The sequence below is a fragment of the Amia ocellicauda genome, chromosome 1 (assembly GCF_036373705.1).
Source record: "Amia ocellicauda isolate fAmiCal2 chromosome 1, fAmiCal2.hap1, whole genome shotgun sequence".
NCBI lineage: Eukaryota > Metazoa > Chordata > Actinopteri > Amiiformes > Amiidae > Amia > Amia ocellicauda.
In genome coordinates this window covers 30628532-30645509 of record NC_089850.1, presented here as the reverse complement: position 1 = coordinate 30645509, position 16978 = coordinate 30628532, and the positions used below count along the sequence as shown (strand labels likewise).

Genomic DNA, 16978 nt, shown 5'->3' with positions numbered 1-16978 from the left:
CTTCTGGCACCAGAGGAGCGCAGTGGTCTGGAGGGGATGTATGGAGAGACGAGGGTCTGAAGGTAGCTTGGTGCAGTGTGGTCGAGACAGCGGTAGATGAGGGTCAGTGTCTTGAGTTGAGTTGAATGCGTGCCGGTATTGTGAGCCGGTGGAGGGAGCGGAGCAGTGGAGTAGCGTGTGCAAATCGGGCAGAGAGAATATCAGACGAGCCGAGTTCTGGATGAGCTGGAGCAGGCGGGTAGTAGTTGCAGGCAGGCCGGCCAGGAGCGAGTTGCAGTAGTCCAGACGGGAGAGGACCAGGGACTGGACGAGCAGCTGAGTCGAGTAGTTGGTGAGGAAGGGACGGATGTTGCTCAGGAAGAATCTACAGGTGCGTGTCAGCATGGTGATGTGCTGGGTGTAGGAGAGCGCAAGATCGAGGGTGACTCCTAGGTTTTTAGCGGAAGAAGAAGGAGAGAGTGACGTAGATTCCAAGGGGGTTGAGATGGAGAGATCAGCGGAAGGGGGGAATAAAGAGGAGATCAGATTTGGAGAGGCTGAGCTTGAGGTGGTGTGAGTGCATCCAGGCAGAGATGCGAGTGGGGATGAGGGAAAAGACAGGAAGATCTGGGCATCATCTGCATAAAAATGGTAAGAGAAATGATGGGATGCGATGAGGGGGCCCAGGGAGCGAGTGTAGAGCGAGAACAGGAGCGGGCCCAGGACGGAGCCTTGGGGAACACCTGTGAGGAGAGGTTGGGGGGTGGATGAGGAGCCTCGCCATGTCTCTTGGTAGGTCCGGTCATTAAGGTTGGAGGAGAACCAGGTGAGAGCAGTCCCAGAGATTCCAAGGTCAGCGAGGCAGGAGAGGAGGATGGAGTGATCGACAGTGTCAAATGCTGCAGAGAGATCGAGGAGGATGAGGACTGAGGAGAGGCAGGCCGTCTGAGCACATCTGAGGGAGTCAGTGTTTTTTGAACTGCAACGATGCAAAAACCTATAATGGCATAAAATAATGTATAGAACACAAATACTTCCAGAAGAATATAGCAGCAATTTAATAGTTTCCTTACCATGAACAGCATATGGATATACCTCACCTGTTTGGATTCAAATGCATTCTTCCTTCAGAAATAAACATATTGTATATTTAAATTATAATTAAGTTAATTTACTTGAAAAACACAATTTCACTTTTGTTTCTCCACCCTCTTTAAATTCAATTTGGTCCAAATTGCACAACTGTCCTGGCAGCTTAGGCATAGCAGAAGCCTTTATTTATATCGTATTTCTCATCTCAAATTGTTTTGTATTGTTAAAATCTGTATTCAAACACTTTTTTGTTTGTGTGACTCATCAGGGCGCACACAAAATCCCCTTGGCAGAGCTATAGTCTGCATAAACAATCGCATGTAAAGTCCTCTAATAAGCTTCTTTTTGAGGACTTACTGCAGTGGGCATCAATTCAATACAAAAGGTCAGTGCATGTTACACTTACTTTGTTTGACACATAGGGCTGGGTAAAAAGATTATTTTCGGATTTATTGCAATTCTGGTTTGGACGAACTGATATCGATTCTTAAAATCCCGAGGTAATTCTTATAAATATATGCGTTTTCTCAGTGAATGAAAAACAGTGCCGCTTGGCCAGAGATATGCATGAAGAATAAGAAAAAAAGAAAAAAAAATCAACAACAAAAAGAAAATTTAAAGCACAAGCGCACATGCTCTGCCCCCCTGCTCTCTTTTGCCTCGGCTAAACCTCATCCGCGACAATACAGCTCTTCAATCCATGATATCCCCACACACACCCCCACGCACTAAACTTAGCTTTGCACTGTTACTAAACTGTAATTAAATTTAAAAAATGCTTTTGAGTCATAATACATCAGGTTGCTAAATGTAAAGTGTGTGTGTGTGTAGTTCACTTTTTGTATTATTATTGAAGTGCAGTTTTTTTAATGACTTGCACTATTTTGAAAGACACACAACTCAGAGCTTTGGTTAATTTACCATTATTTCATGGTAGGTTATAAATGAGGTACTTTTTTATTTTTATTATTTTTTGTAAAAACAAAACATATTTTAGTTATTTATATTTGTTAAATAGAAAACCAATTCAATGTAATATTTTGGGCCTGGTCATCAATGTTAAACATTTATCTTTATATGTTATATAAATTAGAGGGTCAAATCAAATAGGAATCTAATCGAATAGGGAGATCAGTGCTGACCCAGCCCTATTGACACATAAATTGTCCAAATTCCAGAATCAGGTGCATTTTTAAATGTGTTCACATTTTGTTTTCAATTTAAGATTTTTAGGATTCACACACACATTTTTTGTATCTCTTCTCATACAATATAAGAGGGGACACTGAATATATTGTAAAATCGCAGTAAACAATCGCCATTAACATTTAATTAATCTAGAGGAGGAAAATCAAGCCATATTTATAAAATAAGAATGTGTAAACATGATCTGTAATAAACCGAATAGCTGCTTTATTATTTTAGTAATTCACATTATTAATAGGATGGCACTTGTACACAGATTAAGTATTGTCAATATTCGTGAAACATTCCCTTTCTTATGCATAGTAATGAGCTGTGTGCCAGTTAAATTCCACAGTAGCGTATGTTGATTCAAAATATATTTAAAAAAAAATAAGTTTCTTGTAAAACTCAAGGAACTAGGCTGTTTTAAAAGCTGATTTTACCTCTTGTGTAAACCATACTGTCAAATTAAAACAGGTCTTCACAGTGGAATCATCTAATATCTTCATATGTTGTGTCTGTCTGGAGGCTCTGCTTGATGTTCAAGGGAAGGTTTAGCAGATACTGCAGTGTATGTGCCAGTTTTGTTTTGCATATATTTTCTCTCTGGGTAAAAGCTTCTTTTGTTGTTGTTTTAATATGCCTGGGCTGCATCTCTTAGGAACTGCCACACAAATATGCAGTGCTAACCAGTACATTTGTTTGAGTAAGACATGAGAGGTTGTGATATATTCTTAGACAAACTTGAAGTTCCCATTTAGTTTTTGCTCTTCTAATTACCTTTTACTGAATATAGTTCATAGCCAGCAAGACCGGCTATTTGTTTTGGTGGCGGGCTTTGTCACAGATCACTTTGTTGTTACTGTGTTGACTACAGTAATTACCAAATGGCTAAATAGAGGTATATCATTATATGATCAGATTGCTTTAGGAGGGTCTTCTTGGGGGGGTGGCGGGTGTACAGTAACACAACTGTACCCAGTGGTTATGTTACCCATTCTCTTCGATGCCCTCTTTGTCTTGGCATTGGCACATACCTTCCTCTGTAATTACAAATGTTGAGCTAAAGCGGAGTATCTTCTCAAGTTAGACCCTTCAGATAACTGGATAACAGAAACCCAAGTGACTTCCAGTACAGCAGTGCTGGTTTGTGTATTGACTGTTGTATGATCTGTAAAAACTCGAATCATTTTTAGCTAACTATTTCCTTTATTGCCACAATACTGTAAACCTTTTGCATTGTTCTATGTCAGGCTTATTTTTAAGTGTAGTCTACAGATTCTGTTGCTCAAGAAGTGTCTATAATAAATGCATATATAGCACATTTCCATTAACATTTGTTTTATTTAAATTTCATTTTTCTTAATTTGCAGTACAAACATCAAGTGCAGTTGGAAAGGTCGAAGCAAGCATGATAAAGATGTCAAATAATAAGTGGAAGGAATTGGGTGTACCCTTGGACTCCCACAATTCCCTGTTAAAGTGTACAGATCGTGGTAAGTGTATCACAGAACTGCAGCAGCCTCAATTAATTAAAATCTAAATATCTTCCAGGCAAATCTGTTTATACATGATGGAGGGAGTACTGAATCTGTAATTTCAAGGATTTTTTGTACATTGACATGTATTAGATAAGCTGTCAGAAAAAAAACAATATTCCAATTATTTTTTGTTAGAGCATATCTCACATATTCCCCACAGATCTGAATCGTAAGTGTTTGGTTTGTTTTTAGTCGTGACTAGTACTTCAACCAGTATTTGAACATTGTGTTGGGCTATATACAGACACTTTTCAGATGGTTTCTGTTTATACCACAGTAACCGAAGAGATGATACTCTTGTCTCACACACATTTTGTTTTCCTCTGTGGCCATCTGTGGATTGTCTTTCCTGTCCTAATCATGTCTCCGATCATAGTTATGCAATTTCAATACCTGTTATGCCTCATTAAGTAATTAAGTTGTGATCTGGTCATGGTTATTCCTGTTTTCATTCTGAAGTGAACAAATTATTATGTATTGTTTATTCATGTACAGGCACCATGTTATGTACGCATATTGTTCTGAATACACAACTGAAATATAACTACATACAATGCCTGTATGAGACCTCAATTTAATTTATCCTCTATAGCTGTAGTGGAAGATTGTGCCAAAATGATTTTGATTTGCTTCCATCACCGTTGTTCCCTTTAATTCCTTTCTTCTCGCTTGATGCAGGGATCTTCTTCAGAAAGTGTACACTGGTTTCCAAATGCCAAGTAACGCACGACACCAAACTTTTCACCTTACGACTGCCACATGGAACTAGCTTTCAGGTGCCTACTGGGAAACATGTTTACCTCAAAAGTCTAATTAAAGGTAAAAAAAAAATGCTTTACTATTATAAATGAATGGTGTTTTTAAGTGATTTATTTCAATGTACTTCATAGCTGTAGAAACATTTTCTTATTCACTTTGCAGATCGTGAAATCATAAAGCCATACACCCCAGTTTTCAGGACGCTCCTTCCAGATCACCAAGATGGTAACAGCAAAGATATCTTCCTAATGATTAAAATCTACCCTAAAGGAGCATTTACCTCAAACATGGAAACCCTTCAGATTGGTAGGCACTTTTTCTGTACCTTTTTGTATCTAATGCTGTTGTCTGACCTGTATTATAAGTGTAAACAGGCCAGTAGGTTTTATCCTTGCCCAAGGTGCTTTTTTCAGCTTTTTACAAGGACAGGAATGGGAGATATTGGCTGATATTTCTCTTTGGAGGGCTTGTATGAATACTGAAAGAGTACCAGCTTAGGAGCTTGAAAGAAACACCATAAGGGTCTTGCATGCTCTTATATGAAACAGCTTCCCTGATAGAATTTGGTTATCTATTTAATTGCCATTCAGTATTTGTCTGTGTAACGTAACTGGAGTTCAATAAGTAAAGAAGACTATAGAGAATGTACAGATGTGCTCAAATTTGTTGGTAACCCTCCACAAAAACCGAAGAATGCACGTTTCCTCTGAAATAACTTGAAACTGACAAAAGTAATTGGCACCAACATTGTTTATTCCATATTAATAGAAATCAGACTTTGATTTAGATTTTGTTTTTCAACATAATATTGTAAATAATAAAACAATTGAAAATGGCATAGACAAAAATGATGAGACCCTCAACTTAATATTTTGTTGCACAACCTTTAGAGGCAATCACTGCAATCAGACGTTTACTGTAGCTCTCAATGAGACTTCTGCACTCTGCACTTCTGCTCTAGCTGTCTCAGGTTTGATGGGTGCCTTATCCAGACTGCAAGTTTCAGCTCTTTCCATAGATGTTCGATAGGATTCAGATCAGGACACATAGAAGGCCACTTCTGTTCTTATCCATTCTTGGGTGCTTTTAGCTGTGGGTTTTGGGTCATTATCCTGTTGGAGGACCTATGACCTGCGACTGAGACAGAGCTTTCTGACACTGGGCAGTACGTTTTGCTCCAGAATGCCTTGATAGTCTTGAGATTTCATTTTGCCCTGCACAGATTCAAGGCACCCTGTGCCAGGCGCAGCAAAGCAGCCCCAAAACATAGCCGAGCCTCAACCATGTTTCACTGTAGGTATGGTGTTCTTTTCTTTGAAAGCTTCATTTTTTCATCTGCGAACATAGAGCTGATGTGACTTGCCAAAAAGCTCTGGTTTTGACTCCCAGAAGGATTGTGGCTTGTCAATATGCATTTTCGCATTTTCTGATCCATGTTCAGTGTGGTGCACACAATGATACCAAACGGCACAGTGACTACTTTCCTCCATTTAAATAGACTGAATGACTGATTACAGGATTGAAGACATATGTGATACTAATTAAAGAAACTGATTAGTTTGGAATATCACAATAAGCCAATTATTCATTATCTTTTCTAAGGGCTACCAACAAATGTGTCCAGGCCATTTTAGAATATATTTGTAGAATGAGCAATAATTAATCTCTTTTCACAGCTTCTTTGCTTTATTCTATGACATACCAAAGGCATGCAAGTATACATGATGCAATAGCTTTTAATTTATCACTTTTCAGTTGGAATGAAGCATTATTTCAATTAACTGTAAGGGCACCAACAAATTTGAGCATGTCTGAATGTAATAATAGCATTTCAGTTGGATGAAGGTCAAGGAAGAGGGAGAGGGAGTGCATTAATGATAAAATGTTTATACTTTCTATATACACTTATATTATAAGGATTTACTATCTCATCTATAGTTTCAAAACCTTCACACAGGTTGATGAATTTCATGACATCCAATAGTAAAATAGTATACTCAAGGTCTTAATCGACCTCAAATGACTCATTCTATCACTTGATTATTCTATAGATTAGCACAGATTCAAGAAGTTAAACAAATACCATGATTACACATAAGAGAGACACAGGTTACTGAACTCGCATTTCTCCAGAGCAAATAGTCAGTGACATTCCAGAGTATAAAACTATATAATCAGACTGCATCAAATGTTTTTATTGTTTTTAATTTAGTTGTATTTATTTGAGTAAAGAATCACTTTGATATTGTTAGAGACAATGATATTAAACTTGGGAGTCACAAGCCTTGATTTTAGTTGCACGAGGTCAAGCAGATTTAGAACATGGCTGATGAGTAATTATTTCCCTTACTTTTAGAGAATGGCTTTGCTTTAAAATTGCCAATTGTCTGCATTACTGAATGTCTTTTTTATGTAAGAGCACAAGGAACATACCTACAATGTAACTTATCCTATTATTATTATTTTATGGCTACTATGCAATTGTTTCTGAATTGATATTCTATGGGGTTTTTTTTGTCTTCTTACTTCATTAAGTATTTTTCTTTATGTAAATATCCACAGAGGTCATTATTTTTTAGAAAGTTTGCCACACACCTGGTTACACAGTTGAAAAAGTTCAATTTTAGAGACTCAGGTTACTGGACTCGCATATCCCTAGAGCAAGTAAGCATTCTACAGTATAAAACTACATAATCAAACCACATACATTTTTTTGTAATTATTATTATTATTTTTCATCTAGTAGTGTTTAGATTAATTACCTAATTACTCATCTAAAACTCTCTGATGTTTGATTGTTATGTTGGGGGGTAAGGGATATTTAAGGCATTCATGTTTTCCTTGGTGTATGTATATTTTTGCCCGTGTAAGTGGAGGATTTGTATTTAATATCATTAGCAATCTTTGTGAACAGCTCAAGCTGCTGTAACATTTATTACAGCCATGAACATGACTTGTTAAAAGACCGAAAATAAACCTAGGTTAATTTACTGATGCTCATGCCCACGTAAAAGCTTATTCCTTGTCCTCTGTTAATGAAATCATTGATGCCGTGTGACTTTAATCAGGACTTCACACATCTTATTGCCAAGGGCTGATGGAGAGCTTCGGTTCACTTGCATAGCCTGAAAGATTTACAAACACAGACTTCTATAATATAAATGTTGTAACAGATGTTTAATATTTGCATATCTTAATGAAAAAATTAAATGTGTTCCATGGATGCTTATATGCAATTATTGAATGACATGTGTTGTGTGTCTCCAAATCACATCCAAAAAATGGGCTTCAATGGGATCTATAGACAAAATTATGTTTTTGGTAATTATGAATTTTAAACGTTTAGGCCATTGCTTATATGTCAGATTAGAATCCGCTTCTGCGTCGACAAAAGCTGATATACTGAACCCAAGCAGTTTTACAGAAGTTGGTATTTCTATTTTAATCAGTCAGGATACATGGAACTTTGCAAAATTAATCAACTTTGAGGATTTTTATATGAAGAAAAAAACATTATGAAGTAAGTAGAAGACAAAAAATATCCATACAATATACATTCAGAAACCACTGTTCCTTGTTGTGCTTTGACAGAAAAAAATAGTTCTTCAAAAGTAAGAGAAATAATTACTCATCAGCCATTTTCTAAATCTGTTTGCAAATACAATCTCAAGATATGTGACCTAGAGAAAATCTAAAACACCTACAGAAAGCCTAGACAAGTTAGCCAGGGACTTCATTCATGTCAAACTTCATGTTTTTCTTTCTTTAAAACTGTGTATTTTGTATTCTAACAAAAGGTATTGTTTAATATTAGTCTGGAGCTCTGTGTAGGCATAGGTATGTTCATGTTACCTACCAGAGATGGTGTGCATAGTAAAGCTTATGAAGTATTTATTGTCCGTGTTCATTTACTTTCCTGTTACATAATAATTAATTTCTTCTCTTCTTTACTGTGTGTTTATAGGGGATTCTCTGTGCCTCAGTAGCCCAGAAGGCCAGTTCAGCACCAGCCACCTACATGACATAACAAACCTCTATTGTATAGCTGCCGGCACAGGCTTCACTCCCATGGCAAAACTCTTACGACATGCATTACAGGACCTGGCTTTGCTCCGGTAAGTTTTGAGGAACTAAGTGAATTGACTAATGTATACCCTCAAATAGAATATATTTTTAAAATCCCTACAAGTGAAGCGTCAAAACCTGTGAGAAGTGAGAATACTAGACTCACCAACATAACTCTATCAAGAAGCATTCCTCAACCAAACAAAAGTTGTTTAAATTTGGTGTGATGAATTGGCCACCTCCTTTACATCTGCAACTCCTAAGCTGTAGGAAAGGATTTCAAAAATATAGTCTTTATTCATGCAGACATACTCCAGAGAAGCTGATTATATGCTCAATTTGTAGTATTTTGAAAATTGTAGGTTAATTTCAAACCAGTATTTGTCTTTCAACCTTTTAGAAAAGGAATACGTTTAGGAAAAAAAAGAATTCAGTCTGAACAGCATTAGGTTAATTAAGGGGAAGTAAAAATAGTACATTTTGAAACCGTAGAGCACTTACTTAACCAATTTTAACGTGTTGGCACCTCAGCATTGCAATTCTGCTTTCTCATCAAATATTGAAGTTAACAAATAGAGACCGTCAAACATTACTGCCAAGCAAATGTTTCACATTAAAGTATACAAATAATTTCTGTGAAACATTCAAGTACATGTTCTGTATAAAATCACAAGCTAGGGAATGAACATCTATACAATATTTCAAAACTATTGGTTTTACAATCTGAAAATGTAATTGGGTAAAACATCAAGAAAGGTAACCTTGTGAAAGTGTTGCACTCATCAGCAGGGGCGTCGCTAGACCCAATTTAGAGGGGCTTCAGCCCCCTGTATTTTCTCTGAGTCCCCCCCTAAAAATAATACAACAAGAATCCAAGAATGAAGAAGTAACTCCGCAAAAATTCAGCACCCCCCCCACCCTGAACCTTGACACCGTTTTGAAGCCCCCCTAAAACTTGAAGTCTAGAAATGCCCCTGGTCATCAGAGATGCAACTCTTGACTGCTAGCACAGTGTCTTTAAAATATTGGATGTTGTTTAGTTGCATTTTTTGGGAAACTCACAGCAAAATATGATTTGAAAAAACAGAAGGAAAGTGGCTAATATACATTCAAATGAGAGGAACAAAGCACATTACTCCAAATATATAAACTTTCATGCAGGGCTGCACTAGGGACTAGGGATTGTTGTTTTTAAAATCCCGGGATCCTGGAATTAAAGAGCTTCCCAGCTAACACACACATTATTACATTGCTGCAATGTTGTGGCAACGTTGTGTATTAGCTGGCTGATTTTCAATGTAGTAATAATTATAATGCAACCAATAGAATCAACAAAAACAACAAAACTAATAGCCTATTGTTTTCTTAAATATGTTAGCGTTTTTATTTATGTATCACGTTGTGGATCGCATTGAATGTTAAACAGATTGTTATACTGCTAAGTAGCCTAGAGTCTCGGAGATGAGACAAACGCATTATTAGACGAACTATAATGTAGGCTATATATATATATATATATATATATATATATATATATATATATATATATATATATATATATATATATATATATAAGCCATTATGTACTACAATAAGCCATGCTTTTTATGTTACAATCGAGAAAACATAGTTAAGACATGAATTTAGACAAATGCACATTTGCGCACAAAACAGCCACAAGCACTAGATTACTACTACTACACTAAAACATACACTGAGCAGTTAAACATTTTGTACGTTAGGCCTGTGGTTTTTAGGTTTTGTTTATTATCTGTTTCTTAATACAGCAATTAATATAAAAAGAACGAAGAAAGCTACAGTCAATTGCCTCTTTTAGACCATTGCGTATATTGTGTACAGAATGGGGGTGACGCTGCAGGCAACACAGGAAATATGGCCTCATAAGATATGTAGTTTTGTTGTTGTGGGGGGCTTTCGCTTTTTGGTAATATTTCGAATTAATAGTATTAAAATACTGTTAGTAAAACAGTAAAAGTAAAAAAAAAAAAAAAATCTTCACTCATTTGGGCGCCCCTATGGATGGACGGCACCCCTAGCATTTGGCTATTCCGCCCATGCCACGGGCCGGCCCTGACGCAGCTCAGGAACGTCAGCTGCGCTTTGATCTGCCGTCCGCGGAGCTCACAGCGCTGCTCGGCTGCACTCGGGCTGAACAGATGACGAGCCTATGTACTGCGCCGTCGATTTATTCATTAACCACAGTCCCGTGATCCCGGGTATTTCACACATTCAGTCACGGAATTTCGGGACTAGAAAATTGTCCGAAATCCCGGGATTGGATTCCCTAGGCTGGACTGTTGCTCAACAGCCAAGAGCAAGATGACAACATCAAATACCTAACTTGCCATTAATACAGCATTACAGGACATTCATTTTCAGAGCAGAAAAAAAAACTGGTCACCCTGACTTTTTAATTGAAAACAGTAGAATTTTTAAGACCAGTTATTTTTATTTAAACTGCCTTCCAGATCTTAAAATAACTGAATATAAAGATGCAGTTTGTCCAGCTATAAAGCTCACTGGTAGGCAGACAGATTTTGTGGATTATCCTCCTGTATTTAGGAGGTAGGGAAGAGTATACTTTTTTATTCTGTCATGTCACTATATAAGACTTTTAAGTCTGTAAAGCATCATTCAAAAAATTACAATTTTGATTACTGATAAGTTTTTTTTTTTCTCGAATCCATGAACATTTTCTCATTGTGTAGTATGTGTAGGTGGTTTTCATTTCAACGTCATGGTAAATTCATAGTATACAGTTTTTGTTATGTTTTTCTCGAGTTTTCGATTGTTTCTGTATTTTAATGTAACAGTAAGGAGATTACTTATGGGTTTAAAGAAAATATATCCTGATTTATTGTTGTTGTTGTTGTTGATTTATTTTTGTAGTTTACAAAAAAAAAGATTTTAATGTACCATTCAGGAATGGTTAAAATTACTTGTGTAATGCTGCAGAAGAAAAATACCAAAGAAACCCAGTTCCACCTCTAATAAATACTTGGAAAACATGACCAGGTCAAGCGTACCGTGCACCTCCCTTGTTTTTACCTAAGTGTATTAGGTTCTGACATTCAATCCAATTACCAGGCATGCTGTGTAGCATGATCATTGTCCTCACTTTTGATTACAGCTCCAGCTGGGTATCTTCTCCTGGGAGTTTGGTGGATTATAGTATGTTTGTGTGATAATGTGATCAGTTTATTTATTTGCTTTTGGTTTCTTGCCTGCAGAGACTGCAGTCCTGTGTATTAGGGAACATAGTCTATCAGGCTCAGCACGGAATACTCTGTAAAAACATTATTCTTGGAAGGAACTCCTAGGAATTTGATCAGGTGACAAAGATAGGTATATCATAATATGGGTGATCTGTATGATCTGGATGCATGAAGCATTTAAATCTGTGTTCAGGGCACAGCAATATTGTATTAACTGCTACTGAAAAGAGGAAACAACACAAACAATCTTGACAATGATGCCTCCATAATGTAAATTGTGCCCCAGGCATTATTTAAATCACTGTGATGCTTGTGCCTGGGCTGTAAAGTGTAAACTATTCTCTTTATTTTCCAAAGCAGTTTTCTCCGTTGCTAGACTGAGTGTCCTTACAGATGCTTTACAGCTGTCCTTCTCACTGGCAGGGGATCTCTCAGCCCTGTCAAATTCATCTGGCTTAGGACCAACTTCTTAGCAGGGAAGGTGAGAGCACCTGTGGGCAAAGAGGAAATTCCACTGTGAAATCCTCACCTGTCAATTCAGATATCCTGAACCTACGAGAACCTCAAACTTTGGAAGAAATAAACCACCTTGGCTTATTGCTTTGGTAAACTATATCTTTGGCACCCAGATCATCAGGACTCCTATCATGCTGGCTGGTGTCACAATGTCACCACGAATGTGGCCAGAGAAGGGCATTCTTCAGTACCATCTGTCCTGGTGCATATCTGTGTTACAATAATGTAAATCTGTGTAGTCTATTTCTATACTGCCAAAACAAGTCCCCCAATGCTTAATTTATCAGTTAGTGATTCTAAATGCAGATATAGGAATCAGCCAGCACTACACAGTATTATTTGAGTAATTTGTTTCTGCTGTGATAACAAAATCAAATCTATTGAGGTTTCAAGCAACAAGATGCTTTTTAGGCTCATATTTAAATGTATGACATGAGATACTTAATAATCCAAAATTTGTTAAATTTCTAAAACCTAATTGGAATAGTGAAGATCGGTGTATCAGAAGCTACCAGTGTCAGTTGGATGTGGCACTGTTCTTTTACCAACTTTCAGACCTCCAGGCCAGTACATCTCCTCATTAAGCCACCTATTGAGTATGCCATTGCTTTACTTTAATTATCTAAATTATTCAATTACTAACTAACATTATGGACAAATCTGTGTTATCCTTCCCATATTAAACTGGGGAAATACATTTTCTACTTAAATATCATTCAGAGACATTCCACCAATGTTATCTTCGCAAAATATACACAGATTTACTTACCATAGTGTACTAACATAGTGTAAAACCACAGAAACATTTAGGGAAACTGTCTTAAAGCATGCAAGGTTACAGTAAACCATAATGTAATCCATAGACAACCATGGCAAAGCTAAATACATCCATGGAATAACCATGGTAAAATCTAGACCTATTACAGTGTAGATTTATTGTGGTAAACGTTAACAAAAGATCCCTTCACTAGCTATGTAACATTTGACAAGCTGTGTGGAGTATTATTTTTCAATTTAAGAAAGTTTACAAACGAGAAGAGACCATTCGACCCATGCTTGTTTGGTGTCCATTAATAACGAAGTGATCCAAGGATCCTATCCAGTCTATTTTAAAATATTCACAAATTGTCGCTTCAACCACATCACTGGGGAGTTTGTTCCTACTCTCTGTGTGAAGAAGTGTCTCCTGTTTTCTGTCTTGAAAGCTTTGAAGAACAGTTTCCATTTGTGTCCCTGGGTCCGTGTCTCCCTGCTGATCTGGAAAAGCTCCTCTGGTTTGATGTGGTCGATGCCTTTCATGATTTTGAAGATTCGGATCAAGTCCCCACGTAGTCTCCTCTGTTCCAGGGTGAAAAGGTTCAGTTCCCTCAATCTCTCAGTAGGACATTCCCTTCAGACCTGGAATACGTCTGGTTGCTCTCCTCTGAACTGCCTCTAGAGCAGCGATATCTTTCTTGAAGTGTGGAGCCCAGAACTGTCCACAGTATCCAGATGAGCTCTAACTAGTGCATTGTACAGTCTGAACATTACTGCCCTATCGAAGTCCCTTTGAATAACCTGTGCTGCCAAGATTGTATCTGGTGAGCAACCAATTTTATTATAATCTGTAAATTTGACAAGTTTGCTAACTATCGCAGAGTCCAGATCATTAATATAGATTAGAAAAAGCAAAGGCCCTCGTACTGATCCCTGTGGAACTCCACTAACAACCTCACTCCAGTTAGAGGCAACTCCTGTTGCTAATCTAATAAATTAGTAAAACATGATCCATCTCATCTAAACCCATGTTGACTATCTCCAAGAATATGGTTTTCATTAAGATTCTCGTCTATTTTCTGTCTAATAATTTTTTCCAACATTTTACACATGATGCAGGTGAGACTGATTGGTCTGTAATTTCCAGGTTCAGTTTTGTCCCCTTTCTTGTGGATTGGTATGACATTTGCCGTCTTCCAGTCAGTTGGCACATCCCCTGTTCTAAGTGTCATTTGGAATATAGTATGCACTATAAAACATTTTCTTTCACTTTATATTTTTTTGCATACTTCTATTTAACCATTTTGGCCAATGTTTTTTGGTCCTTAATTTGCTAATTTTGGTAAAAATTTCTCCTGACCCCTTACTTAAAAGTAACCATCAATTTTCAACTGAATCTGTATCTAGTCTAACTCTTCTAAGTGCTGCCTCATGCCTTCAAGGTTTGCTTTTCTAAAATTGTAGACCATTGTTTTAGACTTGGTCCTTGTTTTATGAAATATGCCTCAAAGCTAACCATATTGTGATCACAGTTTGCCATTGGTTTTCTAACTAGTGTCCCTCTGACTATCTTGGTCACTTGAAAAGATCAAATCAATGCATGCACTCTTTCTGGTTGGTTCCCTGACAAATTGAATGTAGATTCAATGTAGTGGAGCTCAGGTGAGAAGGCTGGGGTATCCTTGACATTTTCTTTTGTCTGTGTTACAACTTATTCATGCTCCATCACTTCCTTTCAGGGCAGAAATAATTTCTTCAGGAAATCTTCCTGAAAAGGATGGTTAGAGTGTTAAATTCTAAATGTTCTTATTTACAAGGCCAAACTGAAAAACTCAATAATTTTAACTGAAAGCTTTGGTCTCTCACTTTGGAAAGCATCTGGCATTAAGGTTCTTGGTTAAAGATATGAGTCGCTGCAGGAGATGCTAACCAGCAAGGGGCCCCACCTACATTCAGGTGTGAGAGACTAGAGGTAGCTCGCCACTGTACATTGCACTTTAAACATTCCTTGAAGCTTGAGAACTAAATGGGTACATATTCACAATAAGAGAAAACAAATAAAAAGTGAAGAAGTAGTAAATAAACATCTGTTTTAGTATAGAGTAACAGCAGTTCAACCAAATGGAACTTATAATTCTACTGGTTATTGTTTTTATTCATTTGATGTGTTACACAGAATTTTCTCAGGATCTCATTTTAAGGTCACCACAGCACCTGACACGCACAGTATTTGGAGAATAACATTCCCTTTTGTATCCAGGTGAAGCACACAGCATACAATAATTGCTGACATTTTTGTTCATCTCTCAAATATCATAATTTGAGGCACTTTCTCTTGTGTAATGTCATAAAGGTGATGGTTGGTTGCTGTTTGATGACCTTATCCTCATACCTTCACTGTTAATTACCCATAGTTGCTTTGTGCTCATGAGATTGCCTGGCAACTGAGTAATTGGACAGGGACCTAATGGTCTAGTGAGGACTGAGGCACTTTTCTTGACCAGTGTTTTTTTTTTTGTTGTTGTTTTTTTCAGAAAGGCAAAGTTACTCTTTTTCAACCGAAAAGAAAAGGATATCCTTTGGATGGATCATCTGCAACACCTAGCAGTGGAAGACAAAAGGTAATACTTGCCACATTACTCTGAACAGTTGACTAATGCTGACTAAATTGCAGGATGTACACATGCAAAACCATTGTATTAAATCATATCCACTGTGGGTGGATACCATGTACATTAGTTTCCAAATGTGCTCAGTCCCTAGTAGAAATTGAATTTAAAGTTGATTAATCAAAGAAAATGCATGTTTTCACACTTTTTTTTTTTTACACAAAAAAATAAAACATTAAGTATTTATTACTTTAAAAAAATGTCATGCTCATGCCAGATATATACAACAACTGTGGAAGAGGACTTGGTTGTAATAAATCACTGTGAATCATGTTTTATCATTTTTTTGTGAGCGCATTTAGCCTGGGAACGCTTAAGGAGTAAGGATAATCTCTCTTTCTCACAGCCTGAATCTCACAGCCTCCTGTACTGAACAAATTGTCTAGTTGGATTCAAATTCAAGTTGTTACACATCATTTTTTTAAATATCTGTAACTTGCCATTATTTTGAGTTGCTAGTACTTCATTTTGTACAGTTTGTGGACCTTAGCTCATTTAAGTACCTGCAACTTAAACAATCTAGATAATCTTTTGTATAAATTGGTTTAAATTAATTACTATAATTATGGACAACTTAATTCAAATTATTAATTTTAACTCAACTTCTACACCAAGTTGACTATACTTAAGTAAGCAATACTTAAATTGTTGACTTTTATTAGATTGTTTTAGTTAAATAAGTATTTCTTACATTTTCATTGATTTAACATTTAAGTTAAAATGATACACTTCACTGTAACAATGTGTACATTAAGAAACTGAGACAGTACAGTGCAGTAAAGTATGAGTTATAAGCAGTTATCTCTGGAAATGTATTGGCACCAGATAAGAAGAAAAACCATTCACTGAAATATTGGAACATATGGAAGCCCATCTATAACACAAAAGGCGAAGGAAAAAAAGAAAAAAACAGTATCTCAAAATTCTGACTTCAGAATGGGATTCAACAACAAGATCACACTTACAGCTCTGGAAAAAACTAAGAGACCACTGCAATGTTTTCTTAAATCAGTATCTCTACATGTATGGCAGCCATTCCATTCCATTCATATTTTTATTTGGAATTTGGGAGAAATGTTGTCAGTAGTTTATAGAATAAAGCAAAAATGTTCACTTTACCCAACACATACTTATAAATAGTAAAACCAGAGAAACTGATCATTTTGCAGTGGTCTCTTCA

At 36.8% G+C, this 16978-nt stretch overlaps 1 protein-coding gene across 1 annotated transcript in view; it reads left to right on the top strand.

Moving 5' to 3' along the window:
• The window catches only part of cyb5r4 (cytochrome b5 reductase 4), a 55384-nt gene that overhangs the window by 24888 nt on the left and 13518 nt on the right, over positions 1 to 16978 (top strand). Inside the window, exons 10-14 of the mRNA XM_066701709.1 lie at positions 3630 to 3752; positions 4476 to 4616; positions 4719 to 4862; positions 8521 to 8671; positions 15664 to 15750. Coding sequence (XP_066557806.1) covers positions 3630 to 3752; positions 4476 to 4616; positions 4719 to 4862; positions 8521 to 8671; positions 15664 to 15750 — 646 coding nt within the window. The remainder of the gene's footprint in view (positions 1 to 3629; positions 3753 to 4475; positions 4617 to 4718; positions 4863 to 8520; positions 8672 to 15663; positions 15751 to 16978) is intronic.